This window comes from Haliaeetus leucocephalus, unplaced genomic scaffold (assembly GCF_000737465.1).
Source record: "Haliaeetus leucocephalus isolate CR32 unplaced genomic scaffold, Haliaeetus_leucocephalus-4.0 Scaffold395, whole genome shotgun sequence".
Taxonomy (NCBI): domain Eukaryota; kingdom Metazoa; phylum Chordata; class Aves; order Accipitriformes; family Accipitridae; genus Haliaeetus; species Haliaeetus leucocephalus.
The window spans coordinates 306515-322148 of NW_010972831.1; the positions used below are offsets into that span (position 1 = coordinate 306515).

Below are 15634 nucleotides of genomic sequence, written 5' to 3' on the forward strand. Positions count from 1 at the left end.
AGTCCACTAATTTCCAGTCATTAAAGTAGCCGATAAGCTAGTTCTTCCCAGCCAGCTTTGCATACTGGGTGAGAAGTAAGCCTACGTTAATGAGCTCTGCTAGAGCTGTGCTGGCTCCATACTGAGGTGTGGAATATTAGCAATTTTCTTGTGTAAGGCAGAAGAACGGAAAAGGTAGGAGGCCATTGACAGTACAGCTAGCAGCCCTCTACTGTCTGCAAACATATGTATGCTTTTAATTAAGGAGAGGTTTCAACCAAAGACCCTGACCGACCTAACTTAAATACCACAGTAATGAGCATAGCATAAGTACATAGCTCAAAACTCAAAGCACATCTTGTTTAAGCACTGATGCAGGGGCACGGGCTGCTATCCTGTCTCCAGGAGAGTGCTGGATGATAATTAAACTGCATTTTGTTCTCCTTCCATAGGAATGTCCATCTGCAACAGAAGCATGCTATTCTGGTACAGAGGAACTATCTACCGTATGTTAGAATTTCAGTTTTCCCACCATAGTATGTTTCCACCATCAACCCATTCAACGATCCACTGATCCCAGCTGTCTTTTTTCAGTATGACATTAAAAGGTTTAAAGAATCGGTGTGATGTCTTTATAAACAGGAGATTATTTTGTGACACAGAAATAATATTCCTTGTGACAGCAGAGTAGCAAGATGCTGCAAATGACCTCACTCACTGACTGGATATTGCTGCAGTGATTGCCAGGCGGAAAGGGCAATCATGACTCCCCAAAATCCTAGTGTTACTAAAACGGATAAAGAAAGGCTGAGAAAGCCTGATCCTTTGCCAGGTGTTTGTTTTCCTTTTAGAATATTTATTACAGAAAATCCTTTATAACGTGGATTTTGTCTGTCAAATGCCACAATGTAACCCAGATCCATGACCTTGCACACACTTCTTCAGTTACCTGCCAATTCAGTTTTATTAACTGCACTACATAAATTGTATTATATGTTCCAATAAGGAAGAATCACCGCAAGAATGCTGCCAGTGTGGCTTTCTATAGAGCACTGTATGGGGACACATGACAATTGGACTCTAATCTAGTTTCTGGTTTTACTGCTGATGTAAAATGGAGACTCCCTCCATCTCAACAACTGTTTTCACTAACAGTGAAAGAGGAACAATGATACCAACCTGATCTGTAAAGTGCTTTGGGTTGACCAGACTAAATGTGGAAGCTACATGTTAAAATAGCTTATGCTGCCTACTCTAGTATTTGTCTCAGTCCTAAATACTCACAGACAGCTCAATGAATGCTGCAAACACTCAGTCTTTCTCAGTCCTGTCAGAACTGACAACTAGCTCTGATCTTCAGTGTGCACTACAGCCACTAACCCAACAGTCCTCACAGCACCCATAAAGCACACGCTTACTCCATTTCATAACACAAAGCATGCACACACACAAGAACTGTGTTTAGAAACGGGGGATGCGGTAATTATGCCCCATATTCCTGACAAGACTGTGCTACGTGTCCCTCTCCGCAAATGTCAGGGCTCAGTCATGCCAGTGTGCATTGCAGTCCTAGCTTCAGACAACACAAATACGCTTTATGTGTCTCGGCTTTGGCTGGTGGAACACACCAACTTGTTAGCTGTGAAGATATAAAAGAAAGAAAGGAAAGGAGGTAAATTTTGTGTTCTTTTACCCCCTTTAGAAGAAACAGAATCTGAGGAGGGTGGCAACAAAAATAAAGTTAACAAGTGGGAAAATACAAGTAAGGTAAATTAACCTGTGGAACTCAATGCCAGAATATATTAAAGGCAATTAAGATAATTATATTGCAGCAGTAGCTATGTTAATTCTAATTAGAATAAAAAAGTATGAGACAACCCTTAACTCCTGATGAAAAAATTAACTTCTCTGAACAGACTTTATAATTGTTTGATATCACACTTAAGGTTTGCCTCTCTTTTCTTTGAGCCTGTGATAACAGTCAGCTTCTCAGAGGGGATGTTCGCTTTAACAGGCTTCTGGTCTGTTCCAGTAGGTAATTTGCCTGTACCTTTCATTTTATATTCTTTGCCGTACATCTAAGAATGCTTGTGGCAAAAGAACAGAAATAGCGGATTACTATGTGAGATATTTATTGAAGAAAGGAAATAAGAAATTCATAGAGTCTTTTTTTTTTTTGTGAAAAACACTTAAAAATATGAATGTCACACCCATCTAACTATGTATAGCTAAAGGAAAGAGATGAAGATATTTGCAAACTGGGCTTAAAATGTCATGGAAACCGCTGCCCTCCCAACAGACTGAAAATTCATTTCCTTGTTGTATACAGGTAAGCATGGCAGAGAAACCCACCCACTCGCATCCATACCTATGTATCACACCAAAAGCTATGACGTTTAAGCAGGCTATAAATACTGATCAAAAAAAATAACAAATGATTGGGTTTTTCTTTCAAGTGGGCTTGTTTTAGGAGATTATTAATACTTTGTGACATCAAGGTCATAAAACGAAGCCACGACCATATTGCAATTCCAGAGAAAATTGCCTTGAGAATGACATACTGCAGTGACCTTCAGGTCCCAACAGTCAAGGAGTTGAAGTCTGACAATTTCCCCACTTAAAATCCCCAGCTCATGTGGATCCCCCTTCACAGGGCTGACATGACTGATCTGGGAAAGAACAGCCAAGGAGATTTGTAATGCAGGGTTCTGCCCTGCAGTTGTTTCCATAGAAAATAAAGAGGATATTAGATGTTAACCCCTGTAAACAGCACTTCAAACTTGCAGGGCAGTTTCACTCTCCCTATCTCCACATTGCAAAAAAACCCGTATCGCTATATTTAAAGATCAGTTTGTGTACTCGGTAGATCTAGAATTACATAAGCAGGTCGATCTGGGCAGTAGATGAAAAGAAACTAGAAGCTTGTTGGATTCATTCCATCATTGCTGCCTTGAGACTGTATTGTTTTAAGAGGCGTGGAGTACATTAAAAATATTGTAATCCTCTATCACAGAAGCAGACAGAAGGGTGAAATACTTCTGCTGTACCAGTGTAGGCTTGAAGGAGGCGGATGTCATTCCCAACACAAAACAAGGACCTGTCCCACAACAATTCTGGCATTTGTTTTTATGGGAATTGTGCCTGCAGACTGCCAAAGTCATGGGCTTAGTTAGTTAGGATGTGCTGCCACCCAGATCTGCTGGAAGCCATTCTCTGATGTCTACAGCAGAAGATTATTTGCAATTACTTTCCACCTCCACAACCCTCTGACCTACAGTAGAGGGTGTTTTTGTCACCCATTGCAATGAAATCGCATCCAAGTACTCCATGCTGGGAAGCACACCATGCTCTCAGACTGCTGATTCCCTATTGATTTCAATAGGGAACTGAGACCCCATTTTAGCAAAAGTTTTAAGTGCAGGTTTAACTTCATGTGTAGGAGAAATCCCCGTGAAATTAATTACATTAAGATGCATCATGAAAGTCAACTCCATACAAAGTGTGCACTGTTGTTTTGTGGCTTGCAGGTGCACAGCCCCCTATCAGGATCAGGCCTTTCTCTGCATTATATTGTTTTGAGGCAGCAGAACACAGATGCAATGGGATGCCATTAGAGACAGCACTAAGCTTTTAGTCTGTAAAATACTATTTCTTCAAGAAAGATCCACTTTGCTGCAGTATTTTCCAATTATATTCCTGCCTTTTACCCTGTTTTCCAGCTGCATAAGGAAGTCAAATACCTGCTCAAGGTTACACTGACTGATGTACTGGGGAAAGAAAGACTATTTCTGGCAGCTCAGATGTCTTTTTAGTCATTAATTTCCATAAAATTCCAGTTCTAATAAACCGATTTATAACCTACAATCCTGCCAGATGAGGTGTGTCTAGTTCATCTGTACTGCTTTCACTCAATGTGCACGTGTATGCACACTACATTCTGTAGCACCATTATCATGAGGTTATTTTCAATAAATAATAATTGTATTTCCATTCTGAGATGAGATTTACTAAGCACAGTTGTGTATATTACAATGCACTGAAACAAGGGATGTTCATAAAGGGCATTTTGCTGTATTCTGGTTGTATTGTGTCAAACCTTCACATCCACTAACAGTTAAGCCCAGTGAAGCGGCTGACTGATAAATGGTACAATCAAACCCGTTCGTATAGCTGCTATATACTCATTTTACAACGAAGATTGTGTGTGCAGCTCTGTCTTTCTCTATTCCACTTCAACACATCTCCTAAGCTGAAGTAATTCAGTGCAGGTGGCATTTGTATTACTGTATCATCTATCTATAGGAGATGAACTCCTGAAAGGCAGAGAAAGCCAACAGCTCAAGCCCAGCTCATATTCACCCTAATGACGGTATGTAAGATTTTCTGGCCTTTTAGCACCTTTATCATCTGATGGCAGCATGCATTTCAGGAGGTTGTTAACTAGGAATTCACTGATCAGACAAAGAGGGTTGTCTCCGAAGAACAGTCGCAGAGGACTTACGGCACACTCAATTTATATAGCCCTATCTATTTGGGAAGCAACTTACCTGATTAAGAATCCTCCTATAGTGCAGGAGTAAACAGTATCTTACATTAATGACAACTGAAATACTGAACAAATAACTTGAACAACCGCATTTGCTTCCTTTTAGCATCCAGAGAAGTGGGCAAAATAACCAAATAATCACCAAATAACCATTGTAGGGGTGGGAGAATCTATGTTTCATGTTTAGGGGCTAAAAGTAGTGTTTTTCAACATCTAAGACCTTTTTCTGAGCTACTGGTCAATTTGTATTTAACCAAGTAAACCTATATAGTGTCACACACAAATGTCCTGCATGTACAAACATGTAAATACTTGTATATAGACACGTTTATTAACATGCATAAAACCTGCACAAATGTAATTGTGTAAGTAATTAAAGGAAGAAGTCAATTGTACTCAATATAGTGGAGAAAGACCACATTCTAGGCCCAAACTCTCTCTTCTTGGGCAAGACATTTCAAACTTTCCTGTTTCAGTTTTGCCACCTGTATATTGGCAGTATCTTTTTTCCAGCAAGTGTGCTGCCTGGATGAATGAAGTTTTTAGTGATTTAGTTAAAGATTCTATCAAAATATTACTAGCAAGCATACATGCAGAATTAAAAAGCTAAATCTCAGAGCAGACTTAGAAACTATTATAAAACTATACTTATATCTAGCAAACTGGCCTGTTCTGAGCTGATATGAGTACTGGATTCAGAAACTATGTTAAGAGAATGATCGAGGGAAGCAGTAATGGTGTAGGAATCAGTCTCTGTTTTCAGCTCTGGTACCAGTCTAATAGTCAAAAGCAATACTGGCATGAAAAGCTTTGCTTGGCAGCCTGGAAATCTCCAGGAAAAATGATGTTTAGGGAGATAATAGTTCCCAAAGCCCAGGAAGACCATACTAAATACTTTTGTGGGTAAGACAACACATTGCTATTTACTTACATGGGTAAGAAAGTGGCATTTGACACCCCTTCACCTCATCCATTAAGTTCTGTGTTCAAAGTATGTGAGCACAAGTACAGTCACCAAGAGGGTAAATGCTATTATTTAACATTATTAATTGCATATCATGTCTATTAAACCTGAACAAGATACCAAGACAAGAGGAGCTCCAAGAAAAGCAGAAAAACAAAGCTAATGTAAAATAATCTTGATAAACTGTGGAAACAGATGGAAAAATCAAGATGTGATTCAGCTAAGACAAGTGATTGTACAACTCTACATTCATCTAGACAAATAAAAAAAAAAGAAAGGAAAGAGAAAGAAAAAAAAAAGGAGGAGAACACCAGGGAAATATTCGTTGGTTACAACAGTCAGAGAACTGAACATTAGCCAGTGATGTGCTCTGAGCAAAAGATAAATCATGGATAACTTCAGCTCAAACTGAAACATTTAAATTCCTCAGTTACAAACTGCTTGAAACAAGGTATTACAAAGTGAGCTCTTCCCCAGTATTGGCTCCAGACAGCACAGTTCACACTGGAAACAGTCACTAGACTAAACCCTGGAGCTCTTTCCTCTCTTCTCTGGTCTCCCTGCCTGCGAGGGCGGAGGCATCAGCAACCACAGCAATAAAAAGCAGCGGCCACACCAGCTGGCAGTGGTTTCCTCCCTTCATGGCTCCAGGAGAACAGCTCATATTTTATTCATGAAAAATGAGGCCTCTGGAGGTCTAAGCAAAAAAACAGGAAGTAAATATTTCTTGGGGGCACTGGGTTGCAAGCTGGCAACTGTCCAGGACATCAAGAAGGAGAGGCAGGGCTGGAGGTTGGAAGCATGAAAGCTCCCTTCCTACCAGCCTTCCTGCAATGGTAGGAAGGAGGATCACAAAGGACAAACTGCACCCTGAATGTCCTGTGTGGTGACCCAGTGCAGCAGGGAACAAACTCAGCTGGTGTCCTGTAGTGGGGGTCCTGCAGGGAGTCACTGCATCGCAGGGGGAATGCACGCTGCGTGGGTGGTGTGGATGCATACCAGGACGGGATCCCTCCCAGGTTCGCTTTGGAGAGGCTGATATTTACCCCAGCCATTTGCATAAGCTGTTGCTTTGAGTTTTCCAGGTAACCTCTCTCCCCACTTTGCCACACTCCTCTCATGTCCTAAAACTACATCAGCCTAAAGCTATTTTGCATGTGCCTTCAAAATAGGAGCACACCTGAGCTCAGAATAAGCACCTTACTGGGAAAAGAGATCTTGTCTTCCCACATGGTCAGAGAGCCCTCTTCCATTTCCTTGTGCCCCCAATAACAAAGACGACCCTTAATATCAGTAAAGAAAACGATCTTCTGCAATCCTTCACTTCCCTGAGAAGACCAACGTAAAGCTGCAGATGTCATTTGCTGGCCACTAACTGGAGATACAGAAGTGCCCTGTAAGCTCTAATTGTGTGCACAGAAGCAACCATCAGTCCCCTTGCAACTGAAACCTAACACACAGCACTGGCTGTTCCTAAATTCATAAGCCTTACCATCAGGGTTGACTGTTCCTGAACTCTAATTATTTTGCACAGGACACTATAAAAAAAAAAACAACAAACCTTTCTGAGAAGCCTGAACTCCTCCTTGCAGATTTCTGGAATCTGCAGGGAAAGAAAGAAGCTACCTATTACTTTCTGACAGATTCCTAGAAGAGGATACATGCAGGGGAAGATTTATTTCTTGAACATTACAAAAGAAAAGTAGCATTTTACATTAACATCCATCCTTCATTATTTTAATTACTGTCTAATGAATATTAGCCCTCAGAACATCTCCCCTGCAGGGCTGAGCAAATGAGAAACAAGTCATAGCAGGGCAGTCAGAGTGAAAAGAAGGGAAAAAACCAAGACAATAAAAAACCCCACACATCAGGAGAGGCAGAAAAATGCGCCCTGGGATGCAGCAGCCAACATTCATTTAATAATGTCAACATTTTATATGCAAAGTTTTCCTGGGTGGCAGTAAAACATATCATAGAATCATAGAACAGTTTGGGTTGGAAGGGACCTTAAAGATCACCTCTTTCCACCCCCCCCGCCATCGGCAGGGACACCTTCCACTAGACCAGGTTGCTCAAAGCCCCATCCAACCTGGCCTTGAACACTTCCAGGGATGCGGCATATGAATTAATAATGGCATGTGGTGGGATTAGATAAAAAATAAATTAATATTTAAGGTGCTCTTTATGGTATTGGGGCAAGGGGTAGAAGAAATAATTTTCTATCAGTACAAGCATCACCTAAGATTACTGTTACAGAAAGAAATTTTTAAAACAAGAAAACCCCCCAAAAGAGCACTCCTAAATTAAATCCTCGTTTTACTCAAGTCCATGGGAGTTTTCTCCTGCACTGCCATAGGACTAGGACTACACTCATTTCTCATTGGTTAGCTTATTTTGAAAATCCCACTCAAATGCATCCAGCTGCCTCCAGCACACAAATGCACAAATCCCACTGGAAACTGAAGTTCAGGCAGGCAAATTCTGAGTTGGTATCAGAAACCTCAGCCTTCAGAGCCAGGACACTTCTCTGCTCTTCAGTTACTGGCAGTTTCTCCCTTACCAATGTATGCACCCCAATTCCCCCTCAACAAAACTTGGCCACAAATATCTACAACAGAGATTACAAAAAAAACCAAAACCCAAACAAACAAACAACCCCCCCCCCCCCAAAACCCCAAACACTTTAAAAACTCTCAGAAGAGATAAATAGTTTAAGTGCTCTAACCAGAAGCCAATTTAATTGGACATTTTTAAAATTCAGAGCTCTTTACAAGCTTTACTAAAAATCAAGCTATTAAGAAAATAAATAAAAGGTGAGCAAAATCCTTACATAGCAAATGTTTATGCTAGGTGTACTGTATCTTAGCATTTGTCTGGCCTCTTTAGGACTGATAACAATTATAGTGGTCTTACACTTATCCAGAGGGACCCCAAAAGCATTTTACAAAATCTGACACCAAACCTGCAAATGTATAAGCATATCTTTAAGTATCTGGATATATCCTAAAGACAGCCTGTCAATTTACCAAACAAAAATATAATAAACAATCCACATGTATGAAGGGGTTTCAGGCTTCTCCAAGCCAATTTTGATGGAAACTTTTTATCCTGTGACTTGCAGTGTGAAAGCTATATAAAAAAACCAAGGAAGCTGATTAAGTACAGCTTCTGTGCAACTGCAGTGCTCTTAGATGCTTTGGAGCATTCAGGAGGCTGATACAAGGATTCTCCCTTCCTGCTACAGTTAAAGCTGCTTTGAGGAAGTGCAGGTAAAAAAAAACCTACAAAAGAAGAGATATATAAGCTAATGTTTCACTTTAATTGATTAGATTAACTCTGTTACTTTGACACACCATTAAAGCAAGATTTACTGGATACTAGAAAAGACAGGCAAACTGCCTCATTTTGTTTAAAATGCCCTGTTCTTACATAGTGCTTAAATGCATATCAGTGAAGTGACAAATTACTCTGCTGCTTAAATGGAGCTCTCACATGGGAACTTACTGCCCTTTCCTGTTGTGTTCGTGTTTCAGAGGACCACCACCTTACAACAGGTCTGTGGAAAAAGAGCAACCTGGCTGCAGGGAAATCAGGTATTTTCAAGGAAGTCACTAAACACCAGGAGATACTCCAACCTGACTGTTCAAACCTGCAGGTGAGTCTCACTTAACTCGGTAAGGCACGCTGTGATAGGATTTGTTCACTTAGAAAGGGCAAAACTCAGATGACTAATGCAGGAAAGAGAAGCTTTTTCTCTTACCCTCATTTCTCAGACTTCTGTGATAACTTCAATACTGTAGCACTAGAAACTATGAACAACAAATATCTTTAATCAGAGGATATACAGAACCTAATTAAGGCAAGGGAAATTTAGGGAGGCAGCCCTAAATTTAAGGAGTTAGCACAGGTGGCATGGAGCCTGGATTGCAAGGTTAATATCCAAAGGTTTACCTCCACAGGAATGTCCTGTCACATCTCATTTGAAAGATGCTGCCTGGAGCTCTAGAGCCAACTTGGCACCACGTGGGACTGTGGCCAACTCTAACTGTACATTGCCAGCTAGTGCAGCACCTGGGTTTCACTAGACTAACCCCATAAAACAGCATAGACCTTCACCCAGAAATGCAGAACTGTTTCCTTTCATATTCTTCCAGCCTAAGGAAAGGTTCACAAGCCATTTTCTCTTGAGACAATCAAAGTCCAAGTGCATATTTCGGTATTATGCTCTAGACTTAATGTAACACACCAAGTCATCATTTAAATCCCAAATTGATATGCAGCCACTAAAACAATTTTTAACAGTACAAGTCCTGTTTTTCTTTGCATATCTAAGCAAAACCACACCAAACACTTGGAGTAAAATTCACTCATACACACAGAGGTCTGAAGATCACAACCACATTTTTATTTTTGTCAAATTTTTCTCACTTTCTGTATCATGAGCAACAGTCAAGCCATCCTCGAGCCTTACCTTAATCTTTTGCTAAATTCCTCCTTTATGCTTTAGGAACTTTCTGGTTTGGAATACCACAGCTCTTCCTTCTGATATTTCTGATAGTTCCATGCTCTGTGGACTTGAAGGAATCCAGAGTGCTACAGCCTGGTAATTCCTGGGCTCCTGATAAACAACAATATTATCGCATTTTCATCTTTTACATACAGACAATGGGCACAAATGAATGTTATTTATTTTGTTGCATTCAGCCAAACAAGGTCTCTGATCAAGTTTGGCCTAGCATTTAAGAGACTAGATACAGCTCAAATGGATTGCATAATACCATGCAGTACCAATTAGGGGCAGTCAGTGGAGAATATTACCAGACTGCTGACGTAAGGAACCAACACAAGAAAGTACAAACGCTGGATGCACTAAACAGAAGTATCGTGCTATATCATGGCTGCACTGAAGTCTGACCAGAAGTCAAACAATACTGTAACTATTAAAAGAATAAAATCCACTTTGTATCAACTTCATTGCAAATTTCTTTTGAAGTTTCTCATAAACATCAATCAAGCCAGTCCACATTCCCTTTATTATGGGAAATGGAGGCCATGGAGACCAAGTGTTACATCTGAAAACACAAACTAAGTGGCACACTGGTAAAAGAATGGATGACTGTCTACCTCCATTTCAAACTATTGGATGGTACCATCCATCAGAGCATAGCTGACATAGCCCTCAAACCACTCCTGTGGTTTTGCACCAGCTCGGGGCTGACTCTTCAAGCAGAAAGCTCAGAGAGCCATCAGGTTCTTTCTTATTCATCAAGATCCTTCCTCTTACGCAAGGGAGTCCCAGCAAGGCATTCACTGCTGCAGGATGCTCTTTGCAACATCTACATTTGGCAACAGAAGTAACGCACACAATTGCTTTTTCAGCTTCCTCAGTGAAAAGAGGGAGTCAGTGTCCTCCATGGAGGCAGGCGTTTGTGCAAACAGAACCCTTCTGCAGTCACTAAAGATGACACAAGATCCTGACATGGAGGAGAAAAGGTACTGCTCCACACCAGCCCCAAGCTGCAGGTGCAAGCAGCCGACAGCTCACAGGGCGACTGCTGCAAGGAGAAAAGCACAGCAAGCACAAAGGATCATTCCCCTCTCCTACACTTTCAGATTTATCAAAAGTGTTAGTAGCCAACAGCTGCATTTTGGCACCTAGGAAAATGTATACTTAAAGAATTTACCTTTTTTTGCAGACAAAAGAGGAATTCTAGGAGAAACTCTGTTCTCTCAGCTGTCACGGGTGACCCTATGTGGCTTCTAATACAGGTGTCCATACTCCCTCTACTGACTAAAGCTGTAACCACACGTCTGGTCTTGTACTGGACACTCGTTCTCTATTCAGTGCTTAAAAAAAAAAAAAAAAAAAAAAAATTCAATTACATTGTTAGTCTTAAGCATCCAAAGAGCAGGAAAGTAGGACTAGCAGGTCACTGCTCCTGAATCCTTTTCTTGTAACCTAGGTTAAAGAACTGAACAAATTATAATTTGTTCCTCAACACACGCATAAAAATCATAATAAAGCTTCTCTGGCTTAAAATTGCAGTGATCTAAATCTACCCTTTTAAGTATTTTCAGGTGCTTATAGAAAACAATTGTAAATATATACAACATTAGAGTCTCCTGGTAGCAATAAGCTGAAATTGTTCTTTCCAGCTACTCTGTCGCCACTATCTGTGACTTGCCTCACTTCTAGCAGTACGAATTTCCTAACTGCAGACTGAGACAGCATGCTGCTTATAATTTCGTGTGACAGCATTAAAAAAGCATTTAAAGGTACTTAATGAAAATGTAAAAAGTAATGAGATGCCATAAATAAAAGCACTCAGGTAGCAGGGCGGGCAGATGTCACACTGTATTTACCTAGACTGTTCTGGTGAGCTGCTCTTGCTTTGCAGCTACTAGAGATGCTAACGAGAGAGGACGGTTGAGGCAGTAAATGGGGAAATAAATGAGGATATGGCAGTATGGTGGTGGAGAACGAATGTGTGACCTCAGCCATTATATTTAGGAAGAAATTTTAAATGGCACACATAACATTAGCTCACATCAGCACAACTGTACCTCCCAGGGACAGTCTATGAATAAATACATGAAGAACGGAGGGTGCTATGATGCTACAAGAACAAATTAATACCTTGCATATACTGACAATGTCATCCCCTGTTTTGCTCTTAGAGCTCAAGCATGGCAGCTCTACAAGAATCAGGGCCCCTGTCAGTCTGGGTGCAGACATGTCAAGCCCATGAAACACCCTAATACAGTGATGCCTTATTTCATAAAGCACCAGTCCAGCCTCCCTTCTAACCATCCCATCATTACTTTCACTCCTGGTATTTGTACCAGCTTTGCTTTATGCTTTCAGCCTCAGTGAACAAAAGATAAAATGGTTGGTAGCATCAGAATTCATTCCACTGTCTCCAACCTAACCGCGTGAAAGGGAGAGAGAGTGAACAGGGAATAGCCTCAGAGGGGACTGCAGACTCCGCACTTCCCTGGCAGCAAGGCCATCTGTGCTACGTGACCTACTTGTGGCTGCTGAACAACAGCACGCTGCAATAGGAGGTGACAGCTTTAACTGAGACTGCAGAGCTGGTGGGGATGGGGAATGGACAGCCAAAGGAACTTTGCACTTCTCTTAACACTGTCATTTAAGATCTCAGCCCCAGGCCTTTTAGACCTGCTGAATAACATATATTAGTGTTAGCCCTAACAATAACAGTAAGCTGAACTCACAGATTTAACCCAAAAGCAAAATGACCTTGCATACTACACAGTTCTCCCCTCCTTCCCAAAACCTCTGTATATAAGAAATTTTTTATTACTTATCTGTGCTGAATATGAAGTACAGAAACATACTTTTCACTAATGATTGCCTAAGTTAGTTTCCTCTCTTATGCTTTATTTCTATTGCCTTCTGGATTTTACACCTCACATGCCCCATCGTAATTTCATCACTGTTGCTCTTCGCTGTCTTCAACTGCTGCCTCACTTTTAATGTACTCACTAATTTCAACTTCTTGTTCAAACTCAAAACAAGCTATCCTCAGTTTCACCAACCATAGCACACAAAACAGCAATTCTTTTGCCACAACTTCTGCGTTTACCCAACCCTCCAACGAAACCTGTTGCACTGGGCTTTAGTTTCCCTGTAGGGGCTAGAGCATGAGCCCTTGACTGGAGCTGATCTGAGAAGAGCCTCCATATGGTCCTTAAAGGACCGTTCCCTATATCAAGCACCTGCAGCTGGGACTTCCTTGCTCCTGGGATGACTACAAGATCACTATTTATTTCTCTGACAGCGATCTCCATTACTAGTAGTAGATGCCATTTGAATACGCTCAAGAGGAACACTCCCCTTGCTAACTAAATCATTAGCAAAAAGCCTTTATCTCTACTCTATACTGATTACAAATACTTACTAAGCTTTTTCTATATATCTTTTGGGGTGGGAGGGAGACAGGTCAGAAAGAATAATCTTAAATTCAGGGTTATTCTCCTTTCAGTATAATAAAGTACATCTACATGCTTGTGTATTCAGGCACTGTTGATGACACATCAAAAGAGTTCTGCCAGTTCAGCACTGAATTTGGAATTAATTTTATCCTGGATGTATCCTCTGACGTCAGACAGACTACAATAAAAACAGTTCAGATTTTGGGACAGATGGGTTTTAAAACTTTCAGCTCAGGTCAGCCTATCTAGCTGCCACACATCCCTATCGATATTGTTGTGCCCTCAATAAATACTTGTTCCATGTTTGGTGAACTACAGAACTACTGTGGATAAATGAGGAGTTACCACCTACACAGGGGCTGCAGTGCTTTAGAAGACCATGCTCCAAAGAAACACACATTGCAACTGGTTAGTAGAAACACATCACAAAATCTGTCATCAAGCTCTCTGCAACAATTCTTATGAACAGCCTTTCTTACTGTCCTTTGGGTGCTTATCAGCAGCAATCCTACACATATAGTGGGAGAATTAATGCTGGCCAGGAAAATTATATCTTATCTAGAGGCTGGTACTTCCTAAGAGCATAACAACTGTTTAATTTGGCAAGAAACCAAAGCACGTCCAGTGTGCTCTACTGCCAGACTTTTATGACCAGCAGTGCTGTATGCAGCTGCAGTATTTCACTGTCCCGTATTGGGTTCTGCTGAGTACCGCAGCAAGTTAAATCCAAAGACAAGAGTAACATAGTGAGTTTGAGATATTACAGGAACAATGTATTCATCTGGCACGTGTGCTACAAACAGTCTGAATACTGAAAAAAAATACCAACTGTCTCACCCTCATATGCCACATAATTGTGTTGGTATTTAATTTTCTAGTTTTCCTCCAATGGAAGTGAAGTTAATCCACAGTTAATTCAGCCAGCCATATAAAGGCTGCAGACCACTTACACTTTCACCCTTAAATAACACTTATCCTAAACCCACTAGGAACCATGTACAGCTATTAATAAATAAATATGCAAAACAAGATCAAAGCACTGACCACCCTACATAAAAACTCAGATATGAGACTGCACTTTGCATAATGGAAACTTCACCCTCCAGAGTTTTAGAGCCTTATAAGAAATTGGGCAAACTCCCATCACTGTCAGGCCACAGGCAGAAGCAGTTCCACAGGCTGAAGGCAATGCTCTCACCTGCAAACATTCACATGGCAACCTCAAAACACCAACAGGCACTGACAATAACATTGGAACACAAATGTTGTGGCAAGTGATAGGAAGTTACCCCCTTAGAAGGGCATCACCGCTCACACGTGGCTTCAAATACAATCAGTTCCAAGTTCCTGCCTCCCACCAATCTTAAATTGGAAACACTTCCCGAGGAATCAGAGTCCAGACTGAAGGACAGATCCTCTGCTCACTGAGCTAACACAAATGTCATTGATTACGTGGAGCATAAGCAGATCTTAAAGATGTACCAAGACCCCAGTAACTACTCAAGTTTAAAACCAGTACGGATACCCAAATTCTAACGGTAGCACCACAACCACATACCCCCATTATAACATAACTACTTACGGTATTTTGTGATGCATCTTTTATTGTTTTCATTTTAGAGGGGGAAATAAAGGTAGCTAGAAGAAGAAACAAAGGTTTAGACTCCTGAAGTGCAAACGTATTCCTGTTTTTATTAATTAACACTTAACCAGTCAGTAGGGCAGTAAAAGCAGTCAGTCTCCAAAACAGCGGAGCACAAGCCCACCCAGCCGTGCCGTGAGCGGCCCCTAGGCCTACCCCCAGTCCCTCCCCAGCAAAGCCCACCCCCGCCGCCCCCCCTCAGCGGCCTCCCAGAGCTGCCGCCGAAAGCGCCGGGACCTGCTGGAGCCCGCCCCGGCCGGGCGGGGGAGAACCCCCCCGGCCTTCGCCGTCCCGCCCCGCGAGGCGGGCCCGAGAGCGCGGCCCTCCCCTCACGGAGGCGGCGGAGAGACCGGGGCCGGGCCAGGCCAGCCGCCGCCGGGATGGAAATGGAGGTGGAGGCCGTGGGGGACGAGAAGGCCGGGCCCGCGGCAGGCGAGAAGCGGGGATCCGCCGACCCCCCGGGGGCCGCTCCCGCCGGCGGCGGCCATTACGAGCTGCCCTGGTGAGCGGCGGAGGCGGCGCGGCCTGCGCCGGGGCTGGGGGG

The 15634-nt window shown here is 42.0% G+C and overlaps 1 protein-coding gene across 1 annotated transcript in view; it reads left to right on the forward strand.

The window, feature by feature from the left end:
• Positions 1-15424: 15424 nt before the first annotated feature.
• RFC2 (replication factor C (activator 1) 2, 40kDa) overlaps positions 15425-15634 on the forward strand; it is a 7587-nt gene continuing 7377 nt past the window's right edge. The window contains exon 1 of the mRNA XM_010573489.1: positions 15425-15592. Within this exon, the coding sequence (XP_010571791.1) occupies positions 15471-15592 (122 nt within the window). The 5' untranslated portion in view covers positions 15425-15470. The remainder of the gene's footprint in view (positions 15593-15634) is intronic.